The sequence below is a fragment of the Empidonax traillii genome, unplaced genomic scaffold (assembly GCF_003031625.1).
Source record: "Empidonax traillii isolate 1590-97213 ecotype Southwest subspecies unplaced genomic scaffold, ASM303162v1 scaffold29:size1973556, whole genome shotgun sequence".
Taxonomy (NCBI): Eukaryota; Metazoa; Chordata; class Aves; order Passeriformes; family Tyrannidae; genus Empidonax; species Empidonax traillii.
In genome coordinates, this window is record NW_020955222.1 from 171,692 (window position 1) to 188,041 (window position 16,350).

A 16,350-nucleotide genomic window follows, 5' to 3' on the forward strand; every position below is an offset into this window, starting at 1 on the left:
TTGTGGAGAAAACAAATCTTGGTATGCTTTCAAGATATAATAAATCCTTGAGTAATAAAAGCCAAATAGGAAAAAAATTAAAAAATCCAAACCACAGAAACCTGTAAACTGCAGAAACTAAATCATCATCATCATCATCATCATCATCATCATCATCATCATCTACACTTCTTCAGAAACCTAAGTCCAGCCGAAAACAAGTAGGACTCAGGGCTGGAAAATCCTGAATGACAAGAAAATGTGGCTCAAAGCTATAGCTATTTAGGCCTTTCTCAAGATGTGACTTTTCTATTTCCAGAAGTCTCTTAATTTTGTTGTAAATGACCATGAAGATTTCTGAATTATTGCATCACAAAACAGCTGAGGTGGGAAGGCACCTCTGCAGACTGTCCAGTCTCACCACTCTGTCCAAAACAGGGGCACCTACAGCTGGTTATTTAGGGCTGTGCCCTCTCAATTTTTGAACATGAACAAGGATGTAGACCTCACAGTCTACCTCAGTAACCTCTTTTAGTTTTTGATCTCTATTGCGAAGAATACTCTCTGTTTTTAAATGTCATTTCCTACATTTCAGTTTGTGCTTAACTGTGCTTGTCCTTTCACTGGATACCTCCGAGGAGTCTTGCTTCCTCTTCTTCACATGTTCCCATCACCTGTTCATACACATTGATAAGACTTTCCTGAAGCTCCTCTTCTCTGAGTTGAACAATCCTAGCTCTGTCCATTCCTTCTCCCAGGGCAGACTGCCTTTCTTTGGACAAGAGGTAATTTCGAAATGAGCATGCTAAAAAAAATAAAAAAAAAAAAATTATTGTGTTTAAGGAGAATATCAGTTCAGTGATTGCTGCATTACTCACTAGAGACTGGTTACATTTTTGTGACTGCATTGGTGTAGCTACAATGTGCAATAGATTTTAAGTTTCACAGACCCAAACATAACTGCATCATAATCCCAAATTTTGTCCTTTATGGTGAATCATAAGGTATTTGAAAAAATATGGCTCATTCTTTTTTTACAAAGGTTTGGTAGCTCAGCACCCAGTGTGATGATCCAGTCACATTATTAATTTCTCTTCCCTTCTCTAACTCAGAGAACTAACTCCAGATGGTGACCTGGTGCAGCACAGAAGTGCCCCTGGCTTGCACAGCGTGCTGAATGTAGCCTCATCAGGAGTGCATGTGATACCAGGGCTCTTGCACTCCCTGTCCCACTGTCTCTGCATTTAGCCCCAAAACACCTTGTATGTTTAGGATAGTCCCATTTACCTACCTTCAAGCACCTTGCTGCAGTATTTTTTCTTAATATGGTTTTCACTACTACTACTCAAAGCCTATAGTGCAAATGATGCTATTCTTTCTGAGGTATAATCCAAGGACTGTCCCAGCAAAACTCTCTGTCCAAGGCAGGGATATCTTAAGTCAGACACATGTAATTCATGAGTGATGCAAAGGCAAAATTTTCCCCCATGCTCCCCTACTGCAGCACAGAGTTTTGCTGATGCACACTTGGAGATCTGCTTTTCCAGTCTCTGTCACGCTATAAATTGTTATCCCATGTTAAGTCCTCATTTTTGCCCTTCTCATTCGTATCTTGGACTGATGTCTTTTTACAATTCCTCCTCCAGTCTTTCACAAATGTTCTTTGAGTGCCCGTCTAAAGAGAATGAATTTTACTAGGCCTCTGTCTTCGAAATCTTTAATAAAGCTTTTAAGTAATATCTGGGAGAAGACCACTCCCCATGATTTTGCTCCCTCTGGGCATGGATCCCCCCTCCTGACACATACATTATTCTAAAAACATAGACAGCAAACTTGCCAAAAATTTCTAGGGAAAATCTAGACTAAATTATGACTATAAACCTCAAAGGAAGAAAAGAACCAGACAACTGACCCAGAGAAAAGATTCATGTTGTAACCTTTTTTCCCCTTTTTGCAGTTTTGGAATATTGTCTCAGTTACTTACTCTGCTTGCTTAGTGTCAGATTTCAGGTCACAAATTCCAGTCCTATGTGTAAGGGAGTAACAAGTTAAAACAATAACTGACCTGTTGAGACACATTGCAGCACACCCTGCCAGCTGACAACATCAGAGAAAATTTCATGACTGCAAGGCCATTCCTGGCAGGGGTATCTTATGTAACTCAAGGCATGCCTGCATATTTGAATTAAGTACAGCAAGGGCTTATACATGAGTGGCTCAAGTGTGCTCTATAAAAACTTTTTTGAACTGAAATTTTGTGCTTGCAAGAACAGAACACCCCTGATGAGGTGTGAAATGCATATTTTTTTCTAATTTAGGTCCTGTACTGGTTATGATGTGACCTTATCATTCTCCGCAACTACCCGAAAAGAGGTTGTAGCCGGGTAGGAGTTGGTCAGACTACTAGGGACCAGACAAGAGGACAGTCTTAAGCTGCACCAAGGGAAAGCTTCACAAGCTTCACAGAAAGGGTGACTAGATATTGGGATGGGCTGCCCAGGGCAGTCATGGAGTCACTGTCTCTCGAGGTGTTCAAGGGAGAGACTAGACATGGCACTTAATGTCATGATCTAGTTGACATGGTGGCGTTTGGTCATAGGTTGGACTGACTGATCTCAGAGGTCTTTTCCAACCTAATTGATTCTGTGATTCTGTAGTCATCTCAGTTTCTGATCCCACTGGTTGGTCTACCAGTTACATTTTTCTTCTAAAGCAGTGTGATGTGCTTCATGACGGACGGTATGCAAACACTTCGAGGGTGGGGGCTCCAGCCAAAAGAGGGGAAGGTTTGGGGGTAGCTCAGAGCAGCTTCCCCTTGCGACAGGCAGGCCATGGAAGGACACTGAAGTGGGTGAACGACTGGCAACAGCTGTAAACCACATCCAGGCAGGTCCATCCGAAGCACAGACTCAACCACAGCCTTGAGGAGGGCCAAGCCCGTCTGTGGTGGGGGTAATCAGAGCTGCGGGAAGAAGATATACCCCGTGCTCCGTCCCAGGCCGGTATTCCCGGAGCTGGGGGCGGGCCGGCGCAGGGGCTGCGCTGTGAGGAGGGCGGGAAGGAGGGAAAGAGGGACGGGGGGAAGCAGGGAGGAGGCCGTTCCTGGAGAGCGGGCAGGGAGCGCCGGGCCGGGGCAGCGACACTCTGCCGCTCCGCAGGGTGGGCCGTGCTGGGGGTGCCCGGCCGGGCCGCGGCTCCGGCATGGCCGGCGCGCCCGTCGCGCTGCTGGTGGCGGTGGTGGCGGTGTTGTCGGTGTTGTCCGCCCGCCGGGCGGCTCTCGCAGGTAGGCGGTAGCGGGGCCGGAAGGCACCTGCGGCCGGGGGGAAGGGGCGGCCCGGCGCCGACTGACTGCAGCCCAGGCGCGGGAGGAGCGGCGCCCCGGGCGGGCCGGGCCCGGCGGTCCCGGCCCTTTTCGGAGCGCTGGAGCCACTTGTCGCCGGTGCTCCCGCGGAAGGAGCAGGCCGAGCGGGGACTGCCGGCCCGGTGCCGTGGCCGGCAGCCGCCCAGCCGGGGGCGGGGTCCCGAGGCTCTTGTCGGCGGTGGGACAGCGGGCATTTTGTGTCGGCGTGATGTCCCTGTGCCTTGAAGCGAAGGTCGAGCCTGGTCGGTCGTTGCGAGCCCGCCCCGGTGCGGGCTGCCCGTCCCGCTGTGGAGATGCTGTGACTTGACATAGCTAGACTTTCTAATAAAAACAAAGAGAACCCAAGCCATTTGATGAAAACTTCCCCCCTCCCACCTGACCCCAGTCATAACTGTATGTCACGAGGAAAGTGCTAAGGCACGTGCAGCAGTATTCCCTGTGATTCCCTTCCTCTGCTCTGGCATGGATGTGAACCAGTAGTCCCGATGTTAAGTGTCAGCCAGTAACTGCAGGTAGTTGTTTTTTAGCATAAAACTTAAGTTGTCTTATGCTTGGCTTTTAGATGTGCCAAGACATGGCAGCCACCTTTCTGCTTGTGATGCACCTTACCATGCAGGGCCTGGGCAATCACCAAAACCATTGGAACAACCAAAAACTTTTAATTGGGAATTCTTTTTCTTCTTGAGGTACAACATGAAGTAAATTATAATTTAAGCATCAAAGACTGGTAGCAGAGTTTATTATTTAAATACCTTTTTAACATAATCATCAAGCAGTTGAAGTATTGTGGTTTTTCATGCTCTTTGCAATTCCATGTGAGATAAACCAATTGCCATAACTCTTTCTTTAGAAATATTGAGTGTCTGGTTGGTTTCTGTGATTATGTGGTGTCTGTTTCACTAGATGAGAAGACTAGTTAGAAACAAACTAATATTTAATTGTAACTTTAAAAAATAGGTTTTAGTTTTTCAGAAATTAATGAGAGCCTAATTGAAGATTAAATTCCAGGTCTTCTCTCTTACTCCAGGTGTTATTATAGCTATAGCCTTACCCAGAAATAATCTGGTGAAAAGAAAAACTAGTTGAAGCCTGGAAGGAAAAATAAAAAGGAGTAACTGCTTCTTATAGGCAGGGAATTGAAATTAGGTGTTAAGTGGATTTCCCAATTCTCAGTTTTCAGTGAGTTTATATGATAGAACCAGAACATAACGTCAGTTCCGTTCATTTCATATTCAGTGCTTTAACTACAGGACTGTCTTTTTATCTGGAAATTGTAGAATCATAGAAAGTTTTGGGTTGGAAGGGACCTTTCAACATCTTCTTGTCTGATGTGTAAAGCCTGTGTAGATGCAACACAAGGTTATTCCTCACTGTGTACATTTTAGGTGAGTGTAAGGGGCTTACATACTCTTACTTTGTTTCGTTTGCCCACAAAATCTCACTAGTAATTCTACACTGACGAAGGGTGAATCAACCCTGAGAATTCCGTTGTGAATAATGGTTACGTTAGCCTTAAAGGGCATTCCCAGTGAATCTGATAGCTTCCTTTTCCAAGTCCATTTTTCCTGTGTCCCATCCCCTGCATTGATGTCACCTGCTACCAACTTTTCTAAGACATCAAAGATGGACATAGTACTTTTTTGTTATGAAATGTCCTATTTGATTGTTTTTGTTTTCCCTCCCCCCGTCATTCCGCATTATTTCTGCTCTTTATCCGTGTTGCGAAGCTTTATTAACCAAAACCCTGTTTTTTGAAGTTTTGGAGTGTGTAAGATTTGTAAGCAAACCATATTATAAATTCTGTGGTACTAGTGGTGTTTTTCAGTCTCATCAGTTGAACTTGATCATATCTGTGATGTAGCATGTACTGTGTTAAAGAAAGAACATTCTAAGTATGATTTCAACTAGCTGTAAAATAAAAAGAAGAAGCCACAAGTGCATTTTTATTTATAAGCATGGATTTTCTGGAGCTTTTTGTCCACAGGCATTAATAGTAGTTTATGATGAATCAGATTGAAAGGAGTTTCACTTTTTCCTCCTGCAAAAGTGAGAGGCATTGAGATACAGGACTATGACCAGCATTGGATTATACCAGTGTACGGACAGTCTTCATTTCATCATGCTCATGAAATTCTGGTTAGGACTTCAAAGCGCATTCAGTCTAGCTTTAATGGGCAGTCACACTAACTGTAAGGGTTCTAACACGAGGTCAGATTTCAGTCAGAAACTTGAGAAAAGTTAGCTACCAGTCTGATTCTTCACTGTTGTTCAGAAGCAAAAAAAGCAATTAGGAAATTATTTTAAGAAAGTAATTGCAATCAAATTTAATTTTTTTAACTGCTGGTTTCTTGAGGTTTGGATCAGCTTTATTTCTGGAATATGCCACTCCGGACAACTCCTTGAAATCTATGGCAATTTCTTTTGCTATTTGGATTATATTTTAAGAAACAGTGATTTTTATCACTGATGTGCTATAGATCCAAAACACCACACTGTAACAGCTACTAAGAAGAAAATTAACTCTATCCTAGCCAAAACCAGTACAGTTATGCAGACCTTTCCAAAGTTCCAGCAGAATGTTATCCATGTAAGATACTTTGCCTGAAAGAATTATTTTTCAGTTAGTTAATGGATTTTTCTTTTTTGCCTATCTTCATAACATCTTTGTTAAACAACTTGGGCTTTTTTCAGAAGCTTTAGTATGAATTAATTACTTTTAAAGTAACTGCATGCAAGTGCTAGAACTCATTATCTAGAACCCAAGATCCAAATTTGAGATTCTCTGATACTCACAATGATTTCAAACATATTACTGACAGATTCAAGATGAAAGAAAAAAATACGGCTAGATAGGGAAATGAATATACAAGTCAAAAAATTTTATAACAGATACTTGCAACATGTGAAATGAATCACTTTGTGTCAGTTCTGATGAATGATTCCAGCTAAGTTACTCTCAGCACAGAACTGAGACGTTTTAAAGCTACAGACTTTTGTAGGAGTCTGTACACTAGGAAATTCTCCTTGGAGAGGACTGATAGCTGTTCATGTGGTGCAGTGATTCAAAACTTGGACCTGACTGCAAAGCTGTTTTAGTGGGAAGGAGCTGGAGAAATGGGTTCGTTCTGTGGGAAAGCTCTAGGCATGTTTATAGGGCAGGATATGAGTTCATGCAGTAATTGCAAATGTATCCTTTAATCATTCTTCCTTCTTTTAAAAAAGCTTGTTACATGGGGTACCTGGAATTTAGTGCTCTTTCACTTATGTTTTCTCTCTTTTTGATCTGTCTCCAGTTGTGCTGTACAGTCAGAGCAAACAAGGCTTTTAAAGTTATTAATATCACAACAGCTTTATATTTGGTATTTATAGGCTCTGAACACTTGTTTCCATCAGTCAAATCTTATCCTAAGAGAGTCTTCCTATTTTATTTACGTTGGAGGTTGCAAACTGTTTTTCCTGTGGTTTAGGGAAACAAAGTTCAGACTTGCATCTTCATCAGTTGAGACCTGCATGTTTTATCTTAGTTATAGCAGAAACCATCGAGGCTCAAGGTATCTTTTTGTTTGCCTAGCGTTTAGTGCATGAGGACTCTTAAATGAGGCTTCAAGTTATACTTCTATATAGCTGAAAGTATTTTTACTATTTGGAAATGTGCCTTCGTCTCTAGGTTGTATAACCTCTCCACCTCTTATTGACGCATCATGAAAGACTTGTTAGTACAGAAGAAATTAAAGTATGAAGAAAACCTGTTTTGTGAATGGAGGAACAAAGGCCGCCCCAAGATGGGGGACAAAGTTATCCATGTGCATAGCTCATGTTAATTGTGTAGTGAGTCTGAGCTTGGTTTCTTGTAGATACATTTGTGCAGTTTTTAGTTTCAGCAGTGGAGAAGAGATGAAGCTTATATTTCTTTGCGCTTTGAGTACAGAAAGAAGAGGAACATTATTCAAGGTGTAGCTCTTTGTTGAACCTGATAATGTTTTTAGCACTAGAGAATGAAAGCTGAACAAAAAGATAAAATGCCAACCGAATTCCACCACTAAGTGATGAGTGAAGAACCTTTTGCTCTGTGACTATGAAGGCTTTTGCTGTGCCTGGCCTGATTTCTTGTGGTTACTTCAAAGAAAGATGTTGTGGACAGGGGTGGTCAAGAATCTTCAGTAATATTGTTTGAAACACGGATTTTCAAAACTTACACTTCCTGTGTAAACAATACCTGTTGTAATGGAAGTATATGTAAGAATTTATAGCCCCAGGCTTGAGGATTGGCTCTAAGGGAGAAGGAAGAGGGATAGGGAACACAAATTAGTCAGTAACTGAGTTTGAACAGATTTTTAAATATGCATCCCAAGTGGTTATGGCTCTGTTTTCTTGAGCCTTTGTGTATCTATTTCTTTGTCCATAAAGGGACATTAATAACTGATACAGATCTGGCTGTCATTCTCAGCTGCTTTCACTTGCCTTTTCCATTTGAGGCCCAGAGGTGTTACAGAAAAAGTTGTCTGCCCCGGCTCTGCAGATGAATCTTTCCCTATATGACATGCTGAATTCCATGTTCCAGCAGCAAGGGACCTTCAAGGCTTGTAGCGCTGGTTGAACTACACATACTTTCTGTAATCATGTGATTAATGTCAGGTGGTCCATGACAAAATGTCCCCGTTTCAAAAATACCAGATTAATTTTGAGGTCAGTCATAATACGGTTTCAGCCAGAAATCATTCTAAAAGTGTGTTCTAGAGGAACTTGATTCCTGTACAGCAATAACATGCTTCTTAGTTTGATCAGCAGAGAAGCGGAAATTATGCCAAGGCACTGTGGGTGGTCTTGGCCCAAGATCTGGTTTAGTGTTGGATCAATGCCTGCCTGCCCAACCTGCAGTGATGGATTCTGACTCTGAATTCAGAGTTTTATGGAAAGCAAAAGCTTTAACTTATGTTTCTTTTTTCCTTTTCGGGAAATTCATATATAGTATAAATATCAAACTTTTTCCTAGTGGTACACTGCAAAATACTGACTTTGCAGCTTCGTTCTAGTTATTCCAAGTTGTACTTAATAATTCATAGATAAATTTGTCTTTCTTCTCAGTTGCTTCCCAAAAAATCCAATGGTTTTTTCCCCATATACTCAAGTCTATTGAAAATATAGTGTATTTAAAAGTAATTTTCTATTTCCATCAGCAATCATTACTTTTCATTCAGAAATCATTTGAATTTGGGGGCTGTGTTATAATAATCATAATGAAACTTTCAGGATATTGACATCTGTGGAAGATTTTGATTTCATTTGTTAATTTCTGAGGAACTTGACTGATAAATTTTAATGGAATCTCTTACTTGCCAGATTTATGGGGGTACTAAGATATAATGTAGCAAAATGAACGTAAATGCTTCTTGGAGGCTCAGTAGGGTGAGGAGAAGGGTGTGTCTTCTCAAAGTGAAACCTCTTTGTACCCATGTTTCATTGATGTTCTGATGTTACTATGATGCTGAAGGAAAAGGAGTCTTCTTTTGATTAGGACAGGTTATTTCAGACAGTGGGGTTGTGGTTCTTGTGATCTTCAGGAAGTGTCATTGTTTAACCCTAACTGGTAACTAAGTACCACGCAGCCACTTACTGAGTCCCTCACCCCATGGTGGGATAGGAAGGATAATCAAGAAAAAAAAAGTAAAACCTGTGGGTTGAGATAAGAACAATTTGAAACAAAGTAAAATGTAATAATAGTATTGAAAAGGGAAACAACAAAAAGAGAGAGAGAAATAAAACTGAAAACCAGCAAGTGATGCACAATACAATTGCTTACCACCTGCTGACCGATGCCCAACTGTCCCGCAGTTTGTATACTGGGCATATTGATCTGTGGTATGGAATATCCCTTTGGCCAGTTCAGGTCAGTTCTCCTGGCTGTGATCCCCCCAGCCTCTTGTGCATCTGCTTGCTGACAGAGCATGGCACACTGAAATGTCCTTGACTTAGGGTGAACACCACCATGTCACCAACACTATTGTCCTGCTAAATCCAAAACACAGCACTATGCTGGCTACTAGGAAGAAAATAAACTCTATCCCAGCTGAAACTAGAACAGGAAAACAATATCTCTGTGCATCATTTACTGAGGTGGGAATCAGGGGACTCCTCTCCCTTACCTGTGATACTATATCTACAGTTCTATAGGGTAGGGACAATCTCCTGTAGTCCCTCTGTACATTAAATAGTATAGTGATAGTCCCAACCACTGCCAAAATATGAATTTAGCACAATATAAAAAATTGTAAATACTTAACCTGTTTCCTGACTTATTAATTAGTCCTTTCTTATACTGGGGATTTGTCTATAGTTTAGTTATTCCAATACTCACTTTAAAGGGGAGGTCTTTCTTTAGTAACTCTACAGAATAATAGTTCTATATACAATAAATAGCGTAGGTTCTCTCAGTCTATAAATTTTATGTAAGATCTGTAAGGTGTATTAGAGCTATTTGAGGAAGGCTTTTTTTGAGCTAGAAGTGCTCTGATGAGGAAGAATTCCTTTGCTTCCAATTGGAACCAACTTTTCTTAGCACAGTGGTGACTCTTCCTTTGCAAGAAATATGTGTATTTCAGTAATCTGAGGATTTTTCCTGTGTTTCTCTGGGTATTTTATATAACTTATTATTACATAGTTTTTGGCTGTGGGGTTTGCTGAATGTTGTTATTGCGAAAGCTACCGAGAATTTTTCTGTATCTTACAGCAAAGTTTTAGATACTATTAATGATTATTTCATGGATCAGCTGCTTAATGAGATCTTTGATTTGGTAGTCTGTGCAGAATCCAGTACAGAGTCTGAGTTAAAGCCACACTTTGTAAGAGTCATCAGAGCGTATTAGATGCAGCACAGGGAATAATTTAACCTCAAAAAGCAGTTAGGCTTGACTTTCAAAAGAACTATGTTAAAATGAGGGAGTTATTTCAGAATGAAGCTAAAAACTGCAAAATAAATATTTAACTGGTGGTGTCCTTGCAGAGTTGTGTCCAAACACAGCTGATAGCATCATAAACCCTGGAAGATGTAATTTGAAAACAGACACATCTAGGGGAAAAAAGGAGAAAGATCAGCTTGAAGGAGTCAAAGCTTTTACTAAATCCTTCTTAAATACATCAAGAATAAAAAGCCTGCAGAGGGTCTGTGCAGACAGTTGATTAAGTTATCAGTATAAAAGAACCACTCAGAAAGGGCATGGCTACTTGCAAGAAGCTAAATTAAGTGGTGTTTGCTGCTAACTGGGAGGATTCCCAAACTGATTTTTTTTTTTTTTTTCTGGTGGAGACAGGGAAAGAGAGTGGTTGACCTAAAAAAAAACTTGGGAGTGAAATAACTTGCTTGCTAAGAGTGATATTTGATCTCATGCTTTTAACTCCCTTGGTACCTGAAGCATGGACAGTGGCAGATTTTATACCAGTATTTAAAACAAGAACGACCAGGAGTCTGTAAGCCTGACATCCACACCTGTCAAATTTATAGATACTGTAACAAAGGATAAAAGATGCACAAGTGAGTAGGATCAAGTTGGGAGGAGTCTGTTGAGTTTCTTTAAAGATAGGTTCTGGTTTACAAACCTGTTGCAGCTTGCTTGACGTGGGTGTGCAAGGCGTCTAAGATTTAGATTTCAGAAGGTTTTTGATAAAGTTTGCCATCAGAGGCTTTTGAACAGCCATTGAATAGGAGTGCAGGGCTTTGTATATAAAGTAATGGATTAAGTAGGAGGAGGGGTAAATGATTGATTTCTTTTTTTATATATGTCAGAGGGAAGTTACCAGCAGAGTTTTTGAGGCTTTGGTCTTAGGATTTGTGTTGTTCAGTATAGTAGTAATGGGGATGGTAAAGGCAGTGAGTAGTCAAATGAGAAAACTTACTGGTGTTACAGTTCTTCAAGGCAGAAAAGAATATTGGAAATAAATTATTCAATATAATTGCACTGTTCCTACAGTTCTCAGTCGCCACTGTTGGAGATTGAACATTGGGCTGTATTCACGCCTTGTCCATACTAGTATGGCCATGGGTCTCTTATTTAGTTGCTTGGACTGGTGAATATGGTATCTGAGGCTTATTTCAATATGTATATATTTAAGTTTATAGAGAGTAATATAAATTTTTTACATACATTTAGCTGTACATAAGAAAAAGAGGGTTTTTTTTGTGTGATTAAATTTTCCATTTGTTCTCCTTTATTTCTTTCAGTATCATTTTACGGTGATAGCTTTGTGGAGCTGAACAGGGCAGAGGTATCCTCTCAGACATCCTTACAGTTGCAGTTTAGAACAAGCAAGGCACAAGGACTGCTTTTTCTTGCAGCTGGGAAGACAGATTATTGTTTAATGGAGCTACACTCAGGATATATACAGGTATGCTTTATAACTGGACCTAAAAAAGTATGTGTACCCTATATCGCTCAGTGTTTTGATTTAAGCTGTTGTCTATAACAAGTCTCAAAGATTCTGTTTAAAGAAATGGAAAAATCACAAAATATAACTGATAATTTCAAAATATGGTGTTTATTTCTTAGAGTTATATCTCTATAGGCTTTGAGATATCTAGATTTTAAAATCAAGATCATTGTGTTCAAAGCATGACATTCAGTAAACACAAATTTCAGATTTGATGATGTTAGCATCATAGAAAATGTTTGGATCCAAGTAATTGTTTCTCTGCAAGGTAAGTCTTGAAAGATCATTGTCAGTTGGGTTCTCAGGATTGTTGTTTCTAGCAGAACTGCAGAATAGTCCATTCCTGCTTCTGGAGTTATTCAGGTCATATTTGTCATGTCAAGTAAACCTACACGGAATTTTAGTGGGATTTTATTTTTTCAATTATATTTTGGAAATTAGGTGTTTAATATGAAGATGTATGAAAATTAATATATTAATATATGACTGCAAAAAATGCCATTTGGATTTTGATAGTTAAAATTCTGTCTCTTGCAGTTGAGAATTAACTTTGGTGTGGGGGAACGAGTTCTGCATTCTCAGCAAAGATCTCAGCTGAATGATTTAGCCTGGCACCTGGTTGAACTACATCATGAACGTGATAATGTCACATTGGTAATTGATAAACATGATAGAACTAGTGCAGAAATGCCTGGAATTCTCTATGAATTAAACATCGATTATGGATTCTACGTAGGTGGTACTAGTAAACTTGATCTTCCCTACCTTACTGGAGCACTACCCAGTTTCCGAGGATGTATTGATGATGTGTTTTTCAACCACAGAGACATTCTGATGCCTCTCAGGCCTTCTCCTGGCTTCAAAACCATCCATGAAGTTTCGGTGGGATGCAGTGATGTGTTCCTTGTAGGTGAAGAAGAACCCATTAGTTTCTTCAGTTCCAGGTCCTATGTTTCTTTCCCCTTGTGGAATGTGGACAGTGAGGGAAGCTTCGAGTGTACATTGCAAACCACAGCTGCACGTGGCTTGCTGCTTTACCACCGTGGGCAAGTGGGAGATTTCATTGCAATGGAAATGGAAGGTGGTTTAATTAAAGCTCATATTGGAAAACATAGACATAGAACCCAAATCTCCTCTCGTAGATTGGTCAATGATAGTCATTGGCACTACATCAAGCTGAAATTTACTGCAGAATATTTGCAGCTGACTTTGGATGCAGAAACTGTGAAAAAATCATTGCCTCCCCATGGTAAGCTGCCACTTCTGAAGGGATCCCTCTTTGTTGGTGGTGTAGAAGACAGCGTTCGATCAGAAGTGGTTAAATTAGAGCTAATCTCAGTATCTGGGAAGTATGCCAGAGGAGGATCCTTCAAAGGTTGCTTAAGAAACCTGAAAGTCAACTCAGAAAAGAAATCGCTGAAGAATGTTTTGGTAACTAAGGACATTTCAGCTGGATGTGAAGTGCAGAGTGGTTTTAATACAAATCTTTCTTTAGAGATGGCTGTAAAGAACCCTCTTGTGAAAGCAGCCCCAGTATTTGCCATTTCCCATGAAAGCTCAGTCTCTCTGGTCAAGGAAGACAAGAGCCACCTTTTAGTTTTAAGTAGCTTGATTGTGCCAGAGGGTGGACAAGCTTCACTCGAATCTAAGCATATTAAGATCAACTTAGACTTTGAGAAATTAGGAATTCATCAATCACAAATTCTTTTTGAAATAAAGGAACAACCTTCTTACGGAGACTTGAAACAAAATGTTGAACCAATGCAGGAGGTAAATACATTTACTATGCAAGACGTGTGGCAAGGAAAGATTCTTTATGTCCACGATGGTTCTGAGGACACTTACGATTATTTCAATTTCTCCATTTCTACAAGCAGTGAGAAGATCATGCCTCCATATTTGCAAGAAAATGAGCAGCATGTGTTTAACATTACTGTCACTCCAGTAAATGATGCGCCTGAGATCATACTTCCTGAGGGAAACTTGCTTGTTCTCTTAGAGAACTCAAAGAAACGTTTGACTAGTGACCTGATAAAAATTCTGGATAAGGATACGGATTCTCAGGGTCTCAGTCTTTCAGTCCTTGGAAATCTGAATGCAGATGCAGGATTTTTAGAAAACTCAAAGCATCCTGGAAAAGCCATTACTACTTTTTCTAATGAGGACTTAAGAGAAGGCACAGTTTTCTTTGTCCACACAGGTGTCAAGAACTCAAGGATTGTTCTCAGGGCAAGTGATGGTGAGAAGGTGAGCAACACTGTTGTGTTACGTGTCATGGCAGTTCCTTTGGATTACAGAGTTGTCAACAACTCAGGAATAAATCTACTCCAAGGTATTACAACTCTTATAACACCTAGGCATCTGGCAGTTGAAACAAATGCTGTCCTCCAGGAGCTGAAGATACGGTATGAAATCACAGAGCCACCTCAGTTTGGTCAAGTCCAACAGCAGCATTCAAGGGGGGAATGGAGGCAAGTCAGTTCTTTTTCTCAACGCTCTCTTCAGCGCAGCCGTGTGAGATACTGTAGCACTTTTAAAGAAATTCAGCTGAAAAATGTTACCGACCAATTTAAATTCAAAGTTAGTGTAGGAAACAGAATCAGTGAAGAGCACACATTTCCAATCAAAGTGAAATGGTTAAGGTACATTTTACTGAGACACAGTCCTCTAGAAATTGAAAAGTCAAAAAAGAAGTACTTGAATTCTGATAATCTTTTTGCTGTTATTGCAGATCTAGAAATACCTGAAGATGAGCTTCATTTTAAATTGCTCTCTCTACCAAGGAATGGACAGATACTGCTTAATGACCGGCCTTTGAAAAAAGATTCATTCTTTAGTCAAAAGGATATTACTGATCAAAAAGTGGCATATGAATTAGTCAGCAGATACCATGAAGACAACTATGATTCATTTAGATTCCTCATTTCTACGAAGTATCTGGAATCAGATTTGTATGACTTCAAAATCTACATCAGATCAGATTTTGGAAACATTATTTTGACTAATAATGGCCTTAACGTTACTGAAGGTGAAGGAGAGTTAATAACAAGTACGAAATTGTTTGTGCAATCAGTAAATAATAAAACTTTCCATTATAAAGTTATACAGTTTCCTAAGCATGGGAAATTAAAGCTTATTGATTTTTCAGGCCCTTCTGAGAATAATGACAATCTCACAACTTTCACCAATAGAGATATAACCAATAACCGCCTCATGTATGTGCATGATGATTCTGAGACAGTGTTTGATGAATTTCTTGTCAGAGCTTCCAGTAGAGAGTCAGGAGAGGGGGCAAACTTTGATCCAGAAGTACAACCTCTGTCAGTAGAAATTAAATTCAACATTTCTGTCCAGCTAAAGAATGATGAGAAACCAATACGTGTGATTGATACGATATTTAACGTAGTGAGAAATGGGCAGCGATTATTGACATTAGCAGATCTTTGCTATCATGATCCTGATTCTGATTTTGATGATGGACAATTGCTATATACCAGACGTGGTATTTCCAATGGGGAATTGGTGCTAACAAATGATACTTTGCATAGGCTCTACCAATTCAAACAAGCAGACCTGGAGCAAAAGCAAGTCCTGTTTCTCCACCATGGCGCAGATTTTGGGCGTTTTGTGCTTTTTGTGACAGATGGCAAGCACTACACTTCTTTGCTTCTGGAAGTTAATGCCACTGATCCTTACGTTAGGTTGGCAAATAATACAGGATTGTTGGTTCAGAAAGGGAAAGAGGAAACTGTTTCATCAGCTAACCTAAGTGCTACTACAAACCAAGACATAAGAAATGATCATGAGCTTACATATAAGATACTCTCTTTCCCAAAATATGGAAGAATATATGTAAATAATCTATTGATGGATTCCTTTACTCAACATGATCTGATAAAGGGGCATGTAACCTACAGACATGATAACAGCAACAACCTTATTGACAAATTCAACTTTACAGTCTATGCTAGAGATGTCCATCTAAATGCTGAAGTGCAAGTTCGCATATATTTGGAAAGTCAGCAGCAGCCGCCAAGGGTTGTGAACAAAAACAGTCTCTTGGTTGAAGAAGGAAAACCAGTTAAAATCAGTAAAGGAAAACTGCAAGTAAGTTAACTGTGCTGTCCATTCCTCTGATATTGTTGCAAGTTTTCCTCACTCTTTTTTTCAGACATTGCAGTGTCTTTAGTTTGTGTCTTAATTTCTTTGGCTCCTTTTGATTACCACTAATATGACTGCATTCTGGATGCTTAATTGTGGAAATACTGACACTAGCAAGCTTCCATTTATAGGAAAGAAAACTGATTATGTTAAAGGAAAAGGCTGCCCATAGTTTTTTGCCTTCATTGTATACTGGTGCTTGAAAAAAATTAGGATTTGGAGGTGCTGCATGTACATATATTGGTTCTAACAATTGTTGGTACTTCATGTACTGTTCGTCATTGAGCTGGTGGGAACTGCCAAGGCAGAAAGGGTTGTGGTTCATTCAGTTTGGAGCTAGCCCGGTTAAAACTGTTAGAGGACTACATCCAAAATTTTAAAACCATCAGGTCACAAACCCGAGGCCGTTTCTGCTTGGTTAATTCTGC

The 16,350-nt window shown here is 40.1% G+C and overlaps 1 protein-coding gene across 2 annotated transcripts in view; it reads left to right on the forward strand.

Moving 5' to 3' along the window:
- The first annotated feature begins 3,164 nt into the window (after window positions 1-3,164).
- Window positions 3,165-16,350, forward strand: part of LOC114072416 (chondroitin sulfate proteoglycan 4-like) — a 42,820-nt gene continuing 29,634 nt past the window's right edge. For both annotated transcript variants that reach the window (XM_027910323.1, XM_027910317.1), the window contains exons 1-3: window positions 3,165-3,262; window positions 11,556-11,719; window positions 12,299-15,868. In XM_027910323.1, coding sequence (XP_027766124.1) covers window positions 3,181-3,262; window positions 11,556-11,719; window positions 12,299-15,868 — 3,816 coding nt within the window. In that variant the 5' untranslated portion in view covers window positions 3,165-3,180. The remainder of the gene's footprint in view (window positions 3,263-11,555; window positions 11,720-12,298; window positions 15,869-16,350) is intronic.